The sequence below is a fragment of the Orcinus orca genome, chromosome 4, assembly GCF_937001465.1.
Source record: "Orcinus orca chromosome 4, mOrcOrc1.1, whole genome shotgun sequence".
Lineage (NCBI taxonomy): Eukaryota > Metazoa > Chordata > Mammalia > Artiodactyla > Delphinidae > Orcinus > Orcinus orca.
The window spans coordinates 68005790-68021704 of NC_064562.1; the positions used below are offsets into that span (position 1 = coordinate 68005790).

The 15915-nt window shown below is 35.0% G+C and overlaps 1 protein-coding gene across 1 annotated transcript; it reads right to left on the reverse strand.

Moving 5' to 3' along the window:
- Positions 1-864: 864 nt before the first annotated feature.
- ODAM (odontogenic, ameloblast associated) lies at positions 865-7448 on the reverse strand. Its single transcript, XM_033425906.1, is given in 11 exon segments — positions 865-894; positions 1131-1288; positions 1716-1791; positions 2598-2645; positions 3496-3600; positions 5385-5432; positions 5863-6045; positions 6047-6103; positions 6677-6724; positions 7265-7306; positions 7398-7448. Coding segments are annotated over 11 exon segments (846 nt in total).
- Positions 7449-15915: the final 8467 nt, after the last annotated feature.

Genomic DNA, 15915 nt, shown 5'->3' on the forward strand with positions numbered 1-15915 from the left:
CTACTGAAATCCCCTTAGTATTTCTGATTAAAAAGCTTGAAACTTGCATTGAATGAAATGTTACATTACAGAAGAGACTTCTAAAGAGCTGCTCACATTATTCACTTCTGGCTGTAATTTTATAGACTTTTTTTTTAAATCTGAAGAATGTTAAGTATTCATTTTCACAGAAGGAGAAATCAGAAGAGACTCATAGGCAGCAGGGAGGAGGTTTCAAAAATCTTTGCCTTTTACTTTTCCATTTCAGGCCAAATTGTTAGCTGCTTTTTTTTCTAATTTTTTTTTTGTTTGCTTTTTAGTGTGTATTTTTTACTTCTTGGAGTCATCCCAACCTGCACTTCTATCAAACACCCAGTACCTTCATAGCCAACCAAGCCCATTAGGACAGGTAATTAATTAAAGTTATATTTAAAATAAAAATCATGGAATTTTAAATTCCCATGTGATTGTACAAATGTTTTATCACTTTGATACTTTATTTCATTCCAAACTAATACAGATGTATTGGCATTATTACAACTTTTAGCTTGCAAAGTGAAGTGTTGATTTGGGAGAACTGACTTTGTACATAGTATCTGTTGAATGTCTTTTACATGGACCTAGTATATTTACTATTTGTGCTTTCAGAGTTTATACTAAGTTTATGGCATAGGCAGACATGATCCTCAAAAATTTATTTTGATTTTTAAAAAATTGCTAAAATCTCTTAATTATTATTAGCTTTGTATTTTTTTTATTTTGTTGTACACCTTTTCATTAGTTCTCCTTATAATTTTTTTCTTTTAATTTACAACATGTCACGGTACTTAAGGCATGCCTCTTGGCAAATACCTACCCCAAACTCTGAATGATTAGGATAACATCTTATGGTTCCTTTAGGCTATTGGTCTTGGCCTAGTGAAAAAAGGATACGCATAAGAAGCTCTTATTAAATCAAAATTAAATTATATTCTGATTAATTGATTATCCGTAAGCAATTATTGGTCTTCCTATTCAAGGTTAAGACCATATATTCTACTATATCTTAACTGTCATTATTTCTAAGACTAAGTCCTATAAATTAAGCACTAACTTTATACTTTCTATTAGACATCAATTTCTTACATAAAATAAATCTTTGATTACTCTACCTTCTTTTCCATGAGTTCTGGGGTAATAGTTGAGTCAATAGCAGAAGTAAAAAAATTTGTTGTGCTGGGTTTTTGTGAAGTTGAAGGAATGAAAATTCCTGCATTGGCGTGCTTAAAATTTATCATTTTTTTTTGTAAATATGGTGACACTCCTCCTGCTGGCTATAAGGGTGACAAAAAAAAAGTGGTTACAGGTTCAAGGACAAGGTCAAAATTGGGAAGAATATAAAGCAATAGGATTGAGATGCAAAGCAAGGATTTTATTTGAGAAGTAAATACCTTTATTAATTTTCTAGATTATAATCTATCCTTTAGAAAGACTATAAATATATGCCAGCAAACATGGATATGTCTTAATACCTAACTTTAAATGAGTGTACCCAAGGAGAGTATCTGGCATGTAGTAACGTTCAATAAATATTTGATGAACTGAGTGAATTGAATCTTGCTTGGAAAACGATTACAGGGGGAAGAAGTAATAATTGTGTGGAATAATAACATTTTCATTAAAATGAACAGTAATGCAGGGACCTGTAGGTTGTCAGTTGCTTATTTACAGTAGCTAGCAAAGTGTGGTAAGGAAACTTACCATCACAGCAATTTCAGGAGCTGTGCCTAGGAAGGGATCAAAGGCTGGTTGCTGCTGTCCTCTCGGCATAACCTGAAAAATTGCAAAGTTTAAAAAAGTCTAAATTATTAATCGATAAAATATGTTGTTTTGCACCCAAGGCAGTTAAACCCTTCCCAACTTCTTCAATTAGTTTCTTAAAAACGAACAAAATAATTTAGATTTGAGAAAGAGAAAAGCAGCTCCTGACGCTGAGAAAATGGACTGACACAATAGCTCTGCTGCAGTGTTTTCAGGAGCCGTCCTGACATTCTATTCTGGACGTTCATGTTCTCCTGTTGTACATTAACAATCCTACAGAATACCAACATCAGACAGGTCGCCTCTGAGCATGATGAAGTACAATCAAAACAACACCACTTTGTAATCTTGTCCAAAGCAAGGTCCCTGTGCAAGGCATGAAATACCAGGCATCCTTAGGTCCTGGCTAATCTGAATAATTCCTGTTTCTTTACCAGTCATAGTCTTTGCCTCTCTCCATTACCTTCTAGGTAAGAATTGGAAAGTTACCCAATCACAGAACTACCCCCACTACTTGAGAACACCCAATCCAAGGTGAACCATCACTCCTTTAACTCTTCCCAAAATCACCTGACACAAGGCCAGACCCTGTAAGAAGTCATTCCAATACCTTCCTGTTAAGACACCCCACAGTTCTCCATGGTGTGTGTTCTCCCCTGTTACAATGAGTGGATAAATCCAATTTTGTCCAACTAGGGGTGTGTTCCTGGTGGTTTTTGACTAAAGGGCAATGATAGATTTAATAGTTTGTGAAGCAAGTAGTTCCAAAAGTTAGTTCCTTTTTTTTTTTTTTTAGTGAAAGGTATACGTTTACTTACAGGTTCTGCTTGTCGTGGAATATATCCAAATTCAGTATAGAATGGCATCTGTCAGAATTTAGAAAAATGCATTAGGTTTGCTCTGATGATTTTTGTCATAATGTGGTGGTAAATGATTACTGAAATATATATATATATATATATATATATATATATATATATATATATATACACATTATACTATAGTAAAGACTTTTTTGAAAGTTTGTATGTCCTAGGTGGTAAAAATTATTGTTAAATTACCAAGCATCCTTTTACCACCATATAATTTCTAGGTTAAAACTCTCCCTTTCTCTTTAAGTTAATATGACTTAATTGGAAGTACTACTACCAGTCATTTAAAGCATAATTTCCAGTTTTCTCTAATTGATTAGGCAAGTTTTAAGTGATGATAAGTTTAAAAAAAAACTAATTTCCATTCTAATTAAAATCTAGTTATGTATGAGACACCTGAATTTATATTAGAATTCTACCAATTTATTGCAGGTCCACAAAACTCAAAATAATGTTACCTAATTTTACCTCAAGATCTGGTGATCATAAGTGCCTTTTATCATGGTAGCTATTTAAAAAAATAATAACCACATGTATATGAGAAAAGGGATGCTGGTAGATTTTTAAAAGTTAGAAAACTTCATTTTCCAATACGATTCAGATTTTGGCCTCTGATTCAGCTGAAGTCCATTCACTGGCTTTACTCTTTCAAAATTCAGCCTTGGAGTATATTTCCAAATTAGTGACATGTTAAAAGAAAGCACTATATCCTTTTATGACCACCAGTTCAAGCTGTTGAGTTTTTGCACTAAGTATAATCAGATATTCTCTTCTCTGAAAATTTACCTTATCTTCTTTATTCTCAGGTGGAACTAGTCAAACTAAAATCAAACACTTATAGTACCTGCTCCTCAAACAGCAGCTGTCTGGTTTGCGGAGGTGACTGTGCGACTGTTTGTTGAGGCTGGTCCCAGGGTAGGAGCATGTAAACTGGGTAGTACAGAAGCATCTATTTGTAAACAGAAAAGTATAGAAGAGCTTCCTTTAGTTCAAGACTTAAAAAAAATACCCTCTAATATCAATATTGTATTAAAGCTGATTTGTATTTAGCAATTTTATGAACAAAAGAACACATGAAGCAGTCCTTCCCAAACTTTAGAGTAAACTTGTATTGCAAGTGACACTGGACTTTGTTTCAATGTTGCTTGGTCAGACACATTAGGAAGTAGTGAATTCAACTAATAACAGGCTTTTTTAACAGGGCACCTTGGACTTTATATATAAATTACTTTGCAAGTATCTAAGAAGACAGCCTGTGCAGCATTTTCCATTTATTTTTTTGAAACTATATATTCTGCAGAACATGGTATTAGAAATTCTACCATAATGAATGAATTCTCAGGAATGTATTTCCTTTAATAATTGCCACTTTATTAAAACAGTCCATAAGTATTGTAGAATACTTCAAAAATCCAGAAATAGACAAGGAACAAATAAAATCACCTGCAATTTCACCACCCACATTATCATGTATTAGCTTGCACTTATGTCTGTATATGCATATGTGTTTATAGAAAATGAGGATCATTGTACATACATGGGGTTTTGTGTGCTATTTTCTTTCCTTGTATAATTAAATGAAACCTTATTGGATATAAGAGCTAAAAAAATGATAACTGTGGTTTGAGAAGAGGTATATTTTGTACAGTGGTTCTTCACCCTAGCTAACGATCAAAAACACTAATTGAACATTTTAACAGATAATCAGTTTTGATCTACTCATGGGGTTTTTATTCATTAGGTGTGGGACAGGGTCCAGGCATTTGTAATTTTCAAAATCATCACCAGAGATTCTAATGCAAAGCCAGGTTGGAGAGCCACTGGTTAGGTGGTTAAAGGAAGGGTGAAGAATTATATTCTAACTCAGCTATTTATTTTCATCAGGATTGGGAACTTAATCTCATAAAGACTTAGTTTCTTGATCCTTAAAATGAAGTAATTCCACTTGTCAGGTATCTAACTCTCTAAATGCTGTGGCATGGAATGAGATAATGTCTAGAGGTAACTTTTGTTTTATAATAGGAGTGGACAAAATTACATAATTATGATTACATTAAAGCCAAGTGGTGTAATGTTTTACAAAACGGTCAATATTCTGCTGGTGAATAATATAATTTATCCATATCACTATTTCTTTGAGCCCAGGATATTATAAAATTAACTACCCAAACATTAAGAGGGTTTTCTATATCACTTTAACGATTCTACTAGTTTGCATTCATTTTTTAAAGATTCTGTTATTTAATGGAAATCACCACCATTTGACTGTAATATTGGAGTTAAACTGAAAATATTTTGAGCATAACTCAGAAAAACTCTCTCTGTATCATATGGTATTTTATCCGATTAATGCATCTTTCTCTGAACCAAAATTTAGGGTTGGGTAAAGTCAGCCCATGGTATTTCTCCAGAGTTGTTACCAAATGCCAGCATTCTAGGTGCAGAGAGGACACAACCTAAGGCTTAGTGAGCTCTTTAATTCCCAACAAAGTAATGTCCTGGAAACTCAAGGGTCCTGAAGAGTCTCGGCTGGTCTTTCTTTTGGAGCTCTTAAGTGAGCCTAATATTAACAAACTGTTACCAGCCCAGCAGTGGTGGTATCTAGATCGTGATAGCACTGTACGTGTTTGTAGCCCTGCTGTAGGAATAAGAGCTACAAATATAGAAGAAGCATTCAATGGAGAGGGTATACAGCCATCTCTGTATAGGAGTGATGGCATTCCTTTCATTTACCTGTGCTAGTTCACGAGGCATTTTGAAGGAGAACACAGAGGGCATAACCTGCCAAAAAAGGAATTATAAAAAAGTTATACTTGACTTTTTAATTTAAAATTCCAGAGCTGTTTTCTTTAGACCTAGCCATACAAATGTATAATTTGTATTAGCAGACTTCTATGACGACAAAAAGTCATCTATTGTGTGTACCATCATTAACGCAAATTGCCCTTTTTTTAAAGATGATATTTCCCTAGTTATCCTTTCCAAGACATGTTTTAACACTTTTGATTTGTCCTGGACTGCTGACTTAAATAGCATTTTTTATGACAGAAATCAGAAAGATAAGGAATTACTTCCAGTGATGGTAGAAATATATTATGAGAAAGAATTCTTGCTCAATAACTCCTGTCTTATTTCAAAGCTGGTTCATATTCTTTTTCACATTCCATGTGCATTATCTCTCTTCTGGGTAACAAGATGGAAGAGGTCCGACTTACATTTTATTAGGGCCCTGTTTGGTCTGCGGTGGTGTTTGAGGCTGTGAGGGGTTCAGCTGTCCTGCCCGGGTTTCTTGGGCAAAACTGACCTGTCCTGGGAAGGGTATCTGATTTGGGACCTGTCCAGCAAACCAGTCGAGAGTTGATAAAGGGAATCGGGAGAGTCCTGGAATTTGAGCCCTGCTGCTGCTGTTGTAGAATCCCAGGGAAGGGAGGAATCCATGAATTAAATGGATCCTGGGAAGACACAAAAGAAAGGAAGCATTTCTCTTTCATTTCAAAAAGAATTTAAAATCACTCCTGAGCAAGAAGCAGACAAAATGTAAACATTTTCTATATTTCCATTGCTCCATTATAAAAAAGGGCAGATCCTGGCACATTGTGAGCCATGCAAGCAGCAGGAACAATGCTAAATCCCCAGTGCTCATAATGTGACATATGGGACAGAATGAGGTGGATAAAGGCTACAGTTTTTGCAGTTGCCAGACTGGTTTCAAATCTTCTTCTTCTTTTTTTTTTTTTTTTTAACCACTTAGCTGAATATGACTTTGTGTAAAATGGTTAATTTAAATATCTCATAGTTATGAGACTTTGTGCCCGGCATATAACAAGTTCTCAATAAATAAATGTTCACCTGATTATAGTTTTTACTTTAGTCTTCAAACAAATGGTAGTTAGAATATATAGGACAAATTCATAACTTTAAAAATTAAGATTTTAGAATCAGAAAACATTTTGTTCTCATACCAAGTACCACAAGAAATGAGTGGTAGAAATGTATTCTTGAAATAATTTTTGAGGTAGGGGTACCTGAAGCCGTAGTGGCTGAAGCTGAGCATTATTAAGGTTCAGAAGTAACTAGAGAAGGAAAGATAATATGAAAACAAGATTACTGCACATGCTAAAACTATTAAGAACGTTTACTACAAATATATCACAAGTCAGAGCTAGCTGATCATAATTTCCTGTTAGAGGTGAGATGTTTTCTTACTAAGCTTATAATAAATGACAGTGATTAGAGGTTAGGATTTAACTACCCCTCCCCTGCTGTATATGAGATTGCACAACTTTAGCCCATTCCAGTGGTTTAGTTAGTCATTTTATGCTCTTAAACACCTATTTACACCATATCAGGTGTTATTAGAACAAAAAGGTATACAAGAATCTGTCTCTACTTTTAAAGAATTTGCAATCAAACAAGGGAGGCAAAGTAATATTCTAGAAACAACTTGGTATACAAAACAAACATAAACATTGGAAATGCATTTGGATATAAAGAGCTAGTGGGTAGAATTGCAGGATAAATCAACAGAAAGCTTTTTATCTCTTCCCCACTGGATTTCTATAAACCAAAGAAATAAAAAAATGAGGGACATTGTTTTAAGTATTTAAACTAACTTCATTGCTGTTGCTTGCAGACATAAGGCACTGTGGAATAAGCTAAACAAAAAAAACAAAAAACACAAATGGTAGAAGAAGACTTGTTATGGGTTTCACACAATGATTTCAATTGTACCATGACATCACTTACTGGGGCTGATATTGTGGCTCCCAGTATCCCAAGAAGAATTATAGTTTTCATTTTCAGATGAAATAGCTAGAAAATATGTTGTGAAGCTTAGGTTTAAAAAAGATTTTCTATGTAAAAATCATGATAACAGTAAATTAGCTGGTATTGTTCAATCAGAAGGATAGTTGGCTGAATTTTACAGTATTTACTTATATATTAGGATTTAAAATAAAAAAGGTACATTTATAAATATCTGTAACAGAACTCATTCTTTTTCTCAGAGCAGCTTTTTATAAAAACAAAAATTGTTTGCTTTTCCTTTTAGCTTGCCTCAAATAACTTATTTGGCGGCATGTGATGTAGTTGAATGAATTTATGAACAAGATGGCCTCATTCCCTGTGCTGTTCTACATTGTAGGTAGTGGGTCCTTTGGACCATGGGAGGCCCATGACTGGGGTCAATGAACTAGGTCTTTATTATGCAAACAATTTTATTATCTATTTAATGTAGTGGTAAGAATACCACAATAAAGCTCTGATAGCAGTTCAGTACCAGGTAGTGTCTATTTAAAAGTCTAATAACATTAAAATATATTAAAACTAAGTGACAGAGTCAAAATTTTTCTAATTCAAGGAAATAGTTTATAAAATTAAACTGTAATACTGATTTATAGTCTATCCCGTGGAAATATATTATTTCTTGTCCTCCAGATTTGAAAACTCCTGCCCTAGTTCAAATCATTGACCTACACAAGCATTTAGGGTGACTTTGGTAGTTTATCCTACAGAGTTGACTGATTTGTGTTCTTAAAATTATGAAAGCAAAGATTTGATATCTTACCTCACTCTTTTACCTATGAAGAGAAATCTAGACTCATTCAAGGTCGGTGTCCTTTTTATCTTTTGGCTCTGCTGCTTGGAGCTTCTCTTAAATTTTAAAACTCTATCTTTAGAAGAGGAGGACCAATCAGTTTTCAAAGGGACCGATGATTCAGTGGGCTTCAGACAATGGCTTAGCTATTAACCCCTTTCCTAATCATCTAGGTGGTATATGGATCCCCACAGTTTTAGTAATGTCATTAAATTATCCTCAGAAATGTTTCCCTGTGATCATTCCTGGCTTCTGCTTTGGTTATGACTAATTCTTCTAGAATAATAACTTTGCTCCCTCTTTTACCCTCCTTAAAATGGATACCTTAATAGAGCAACTTTAAAAGACTTTATTCAAGGACTAATGGGTGATTATTTTTATTTTAAAAGTAAAATACAAAATTATTAGACATAAGACATGGGTCTAAAAGACAAAAATTCAGAACATCTTTAGGGGCAGTGAAGATTCTTTGTTTCTTCAGTGCTGGACTGAGTAAATATGAGCTAATTTCATTTAGGTTCAACCTTAAAAATACCAGTATATCTCCTTTTACCTAGGAATTAAATCCTTAAAATATTGCTAAATCTCTATGTGTCTATGACATATATTTCCAGGTGATCACGTTGCTTGGAATAAATAATTTAATAAATATGAAGCATGATGGCATACATTTTAAAAACAATGGAGAGTGAATACTTTGTGTTTTAAAAAATTCTCGGGCTTCCCTGGTGGTGCAGTAGTTGAGAGTCCACCTGCCGGTGCAGGGGACGCAGGTTCGTGCCCCGGTCCGGGAGGATCCCACGTGCCGCAGAGCTGCTGGGCCCGTGAGCCATGGCCGCTGAGCCTGCGCGTCCGGAGCCTGTGGTCCGCAACAGGAGAGGCCACAGCAGTGAGAGGCCCGCGTACCGCAAAAAAAAAAAAAAAAAATTCTATTTTGCTAAATATGATTCTAGCATTCAAAATACAACTTATGTATTACTATTTGCCCATTATTGTTATTTAAATTTTCTTCATAAAGTGAGTTTTGCGTTTGTCTTGTTTTCCTTTATTGTTAATACTCACCCGACTCTGATAAATAGTCAAAGATCACAAATTTTGTGATAATGTATTAACAGTGAATTTCCATTGTGCAAGAGTTCTTTGGTTAATTTAATCTTGTACAACTAACGGTAGCCTTATCATGCAGGGAAACAAAGTTATAATAAATTTTTCTTTCTTAGTAGAATGAGACCCTTAGAACTTGAATAACTCATTAATACTAAAATGATGATACCATTTGCTATCTAGCCAAAAAAAAAACCTACAGGGACAAAAAAATACTTAAGATAACAAGACCCTTTTCTTTACTAAAGCAGAGAAGCTACTACAAGGATTGAAGAAAGGAACCAACCCAAGATTTAGAAGAGTTGTCTTTTTAGATTAGTTAAGTAGTTAGACCACCCCAGATGTTAATGCAGATTTCACTATAACCAGGTTGTTGGTTAATCTAACCAATTGTTACCTGGAAAATCCAGTAGGTCTGTTGAATGGGTGATGGCTCTAAATTGCCTGATGATATGTTTTCAGTGATTGACCTTAGTTTATCCTGAATACTGTTAAATTAAATTTAGTAAACCATAAGCTCTCAATCTCCTGAGATTTGCTACTGCACTGTGCAGGGTCTTAGGCAGCTAACCCCACGACTGAGCCAGAAAGTTCTCAGAGCCAAGCACTGAAAAAGTTAGCACCTCTATCACACAGCCAAATTAGAGTCAATGTGAACATTATTACCCTGATGATGAACAGTTTCACCTAGCTGCATTCCTCAAATCTGAAGGTAGTTGGGAAGAGATTTCTGTCATTGTTTTCACTTTGTTTTTATTTTCCATTACTTGAATATTCTAAAGAAAAGCAGTTGAAGCTCTCCAGTTATGCAACAAGTTGAAGTGGAAGAAAGGTAGGCTATGCTTTCCTATGTGATCTCTTTCAATCTCCTAAGTCTCTGGAGGCAAAGTTTCCTTCCTCTGAGTAGGAAGGAAAATAGCAAGGGGCTCTAGTTTAATTCTTATCACATTGTAGTGTGAATAGTGTATGTGTCTGTTTCTCCCACTCAACTGTGTTGAACTTACTAATTTTTCTATCCCATGTCAGTCATCCAGTAGGTATTCCATTGGCTTTTGTTAAATAAATGGGTTCTTTCATTCAGGGGAGAAAAAGGTCATCCAGGCCCAGAGCAATGTCAGTCTGTATGGATTAAGGGGCAGGGACATTAAGCAGAGGAACCTGAAGATAAGGAAATCCTGAACCAGGTATTGTCACTGTGACTTCATTATTTTGTTTTAGTTCAATTACCAGAACACCAGACATCTCTTTATTCAAATAAAAGTACAAAAACACATAACAATGCCAAGTATTGTACATCTGACTGTTGGATTATGTACCCTTGAAATTATCTGTATCTTTTCCCTGTTCCAATAACATAAATGATGAAGCAGAAACAACAATGGGTTATAAGTTAGTCCTTTCAAAATGTTATCTCTGCTTTTTATGTTGTTGTTCATCTAACATGAAAATCAATTAAAAGGTTTACAGAGAACCATTGTGAAGTAGATTCTTTGGATTAACAGAATCGAATTTGAATTTTAGCACTGCTTATAATAAAAATAAATTTCTTGCTTATGAGTTATACTTTTCCAGGAAAAGTATACGCACCAAGTTAGGCAGGACAGATTATATCACTGTCAGCCATGTTTCAAAGAGAAATCTGAGGTACGGAAGGTTCAGGGACTTCCTCCTTTCATTTATTCATATGACAAATACTTATTGTGCAGCTTCTATAGTTCATGTCCTTTCTGGGCACTGAGAAATTAGTGTTAATAAAACAGACATGATTTCTGCCTTCATGGAAATTGCTGTTTCTTCCACTGTCAAAAAGGTACCACAAACGTGCCCAGTATGCAGGTCTTTTGATTCTTAACCAAGTAGCCTTTCTAAAGCACTAAGCTACCTAACCAGAGAGGAGAGATACATAGCACAATTCCAAAGATAATTAGAGAATAAGCAAACTCTTAATCAAATCTCTTCTGTTACATAATGTTCACTTTTAATTTACTAAAGCGATCGCTCTGTTTAATAGTGTACATTACTGGATATTAATGATCACATGTCCACTATGGTGCTGACTTGATAATATGAGTCTAATTTTATTATATTTAAGGTTGGTAGTTATGTGCATGTAAATTATGACTATAAAGTATAATTTCTAGGAGTAGTTTGTTCAGGAATAGAGGTAGTAAGAAAAATAATCTACACCTCTTCCTTTCACAAAAAGACCCATGAGGGCAGAGTAACTGAGAAGCCAGCCCACAGTGAATCTCGGGCTATAGGATGGCAACTGCCTGCGATGCCATGCATTGCAGCCTGTGGAGTGTGCAGTGGAAGCACACCCCTCCAATACAGCCTGGGAATAATCATCATCTGCCTTCTCAGAAAATCACTTCTTTTGTCCCCTGACCTGAACTGGTTTCTTTTTCTACTGGACCTCTAGATTATTTATTTGTGTCCTTTGCTCTTTATGAATATAGAACCCTGTATCAGTTTCTTCTTTTCGGACCTGTCATCAGAGTTTGACCCCAACCTCTTTTCTGTACTATAACCTCCCAGAAACAAATACATCCATTTTAATCAAAATCTTGTAGTTCTAGTAACTTGATTTAAGATTAGTGTTTTTGGCTGATTTCTTGCTTTCTCCTTTTCAGACATCGAGCCGAGCCCATGCTGTGGTCATTCACTCTCCTATGAACGTCCTGTCAAGGGAGCCTAGTAGCCTAGGCCAGTATGCTTTAGTCTCCCTCAAAATTCTGTGGATTGTCTTGTTTTTCATTTTGTTACATTAAAAGTTTACTGCAACAAGATTTTATGTCTTCTGACAGCAGCAATATTTTATTGCTCAAAATATTTGCTAGCCTGTCTTCCTTTTTTCTTCTCTTTTCCCCTTGCCTTCTTCCATCTATTTACTCTTTTTCTTCTTTTATCTCTTACTCTATTTCTTTTTTCTTCTTCCACCTAACCTGGTTTATAAAGCCCTTAATTATCTGACCCTTGTTTTATTCTCTTACTTTGTTGCTTCTCACTCGGGTCCTTGTTCGCTAAGCTCCAACCATGCCAGCTTTCTTTCTGAATATTGAACACATTAAATTTATTCCTGCCTTGAGGACTTTGTATTTGTTCTTTAAGCCTGGGATGCCCTTTCTCTGACCACTGAGAGGCTGATGCCTTCTTGGCATTCAACTTAGGAATCACCCCACAAAAGGATGTTCCCAGACTCTTACCCAATCTAGAGAAGTTACCTCTGCCATATCACCCTACTTAAATTCCCTGCAAAGCATATGCCAGTGTCTCATAACTGATATATTTATTTACTTATTTGATTATTCATTCTTTTTAGTGTTACTCATAAACATTTGTTTTTATTTTTTACCTTCCATCACTAGAGTATAACTTCATTAGAACAGAATCTTTGTTTTGTTCACTTCTTTATCCTCAGTGCCTAGAATGGTGCTTGGCCCATATCAGATATTCAAATATTTGTTGAACAATTGCATGATGATTGGTCTGAAGAAATTCCAAAGACACACTTGAACATAAAGAGATTTAATGCTTCTTAGAGCACTAACAAATATTATAAGTCATTGAAAGAGGGAAGAGATATAGGGACGTATGTATATGTATAACTGATTCACTTTGTTATAAAGCAGAAACTAACACACCATTGTAAAACAATTATACTCCAATAAAGATGTTAAAAAAAAGTCATTTACATGTTTGGTGATAAGATATTATATTGTTTAATATAACAAACTTTCTAGAAACTCATTCTGTAGTATAAGAGTATTATGATACAACAAAGTTGTTAATGCAATACCTTTTATAGTCCAAACAAAAAGTATACATCTAGCTTGGTTTAAATACTTCTGTACGATAGAATCTGTTACCTCATTTCTGGTGAACTGACATATATATATATGAAGAATTTAGTAGAAAGGAGTAGTCATTTGTAATTATGTGTTTCTCTATTTGTAATATCTTAATCCACACCTTAGCAATCTTAGAAATATCTATTTTTTTCTGCTTGCTATTTGAACAATGAAAGGGGAACTCATATTTGTTGCTTGGAAAATAAGGCTGACTGTCAAATCTGATTATGGAGTCAAGGCCAGAAATGGGAGATAAATTTGCAGACAGAATAATCAGAAATAGGAAAAATAATCAGTATGAATTTATGAAAAACAATGCTGTGAATGGGAACTGTATTCTGGAGGTCACGCAATACTACAAGCTTAGATTATGGAGCCAAATATGAGTAAAAGTGCTACAGACTCTAGTTTGTCTCCTGCTTCACCTTGGGAATAACTGTGTCCAAATTACTAGTGTCGGTCATTTGGTCACCCATATTCACATTAGCCTGTCCTCTGGAGTTAGTGATGGAAAAAAAGTCATCTTTAGTTTCAAACTCTTCTTTTTCAGAATTCTATATTAGTCTCTGTTAGGGATGCTTCAATGCCCCAACCAGAGTCCCACTTGGGATGATAAGACATTATATTGTTTAATATAACAATTAAAATGAAGGACTTTTTATCCCAGCTTCTGGCAGTGCTGCCAGACAACAGCCTCTTCAGGGTTTGCCTCACCTCCCTCCCTCAATGGTATTCTCCCTTCCCTGGCCAACAAACACCATCTAACTAACCCACTAGTGGGCAGACCTCTCGCCATCCTAGCTCCAGAATCCCTTATGGGATTGACTGAAGCCTTTGTTGACTGTACAGCAGCTTGACTTCTCCCTTTGCCTGTTCATCAAGTGTTATTTCTCATTAGTTAGCCAGCTCTGAATCACTACAGAGAATAGATTACTTCTGAGCAATAACCTCTAACACACTAGTCTCATTTATCATGTGTTGAATTGTGAATGTTCTTCCTATGCCTTAGGCCATAGTCTAATACCCAGAACTAAACTTCTCATTAGACTTGCTACTATTATATATGTTAGCAATTAGATGTATATTGAATAAGAACCAATATTATCTGATATAATGGGTCATAAAATGACTAAACAAGAAAACCCTAAGGCCCTACATATAGAGTCCATGCTGGAAAATTATTGCTGGTTATTCTTTTCATAGAATGGTTGATAAAACTTGCCGCCCACTACATCATTGCAATGCATTTCTGACCAAGTTTCAGAGAGAGAGAACAGAGATCTCACTAGGATAAAAAGCACCTGGCAGTTTTGCTGAGCATACACCAGAAAGGTTAGCATTGTGAAGTATCAGAATAATCCAGGGCTATAGAAATTTAATTTCCAAAATCCCTTACAAAACCTCCCAGTTTATTGCATTCATTTGTTACCAATTTTTAACTTGTCTCCATCTCAAAGAGGGGCTATATAAGGATTGAGATTAAGAACATGGACTCGAGTTATTTTGCCTGGCTCTAACTCTGTCAGCTACAAGCCTTTGAATTATGGTTGGTTTACCTTTCTGTAAAATGGGGATGACATCATAGGGTTGTTGAGATAATTAATGCTCTATTCATATAAAAAGCACCCAATGTTAGATTCTTCATTAGACAATAGGGACCTTGAATATCCCCAGAGCCTGGCACAAAACTGACACAGAATTTTTGTTGAATGAACGAAAGAATGAAGCATAATACACAGAAATATATTTTATTACAAACACCAGCTTGGTAAATTGAATGGAACTTGGTGCAGGAGAACAAAAGTGAACAGCAAATAGCCAGTGTGATGTTAGAAATAGAAGATCCACAGAGCACTTGGATAGAGGGAAGTCACTGAACCAAAACTAAGGATATATATTATTGATCAATTAGTCTGTTAATTAAAAATATTTTTGAAAAAATTTCAAAATATTGATTTCAACATTTTATTAAGAAAAATTCACTTGGTTCTACCAATTCCTCTTTCTCTCAAATTCTAACCTTTCTTTTAGACAGTGGTGTGCTAAAATTCAGTTAACCAAATCTCTGACAACAAAACGAAACAAAACAAAACAAAACCCTCATTTTTAGTATCTCCCAATTTCCACAGTGTAACACTCCCACCAGGCCCATTTCAAGTTACCAACTGTTTAACAGCTGGCTGTTAAAATACCTAAATATTAAAGATTGAATCTCAAGAGGCAGTAAGAGTCAGCTCCAGCAAAATAATGCCTTCACATAATGAATAGTGCTTGAATCGCCCAAATAATCTAGCTTCGTTGCACTCGTAGTAGTATTTTACGTGATGTATCCCACATAACTGTCAATTTATGCTGAGGATACAGGTATATAGAGATATGTGAAACTAACATTTGTTTGGTACCATGCATCAGGTTCTCAGCGGTGTTTTCTGAGTACATTTTTTCAACTGACCCTCATAAGAATCTACAAAGTATCATTATCATCATTATACTTACAAGGAAACTGAGACTCAGAGATATTAAGTAATTTGCCCAAGGTGGAATAGCTTGTTAGTGATAGAGTTAAATTTGAACCCAGGTCTCTTTCTAAAGTAAATACTTATTTCTATACCATTCTTTATGTGTTTGTCCAGGATGAAGACATTGGATAGTTTTTTCCCATGTACTTTTGAGATACATTCAATAAATATCACGGTTTTCTTGATTAAAATTT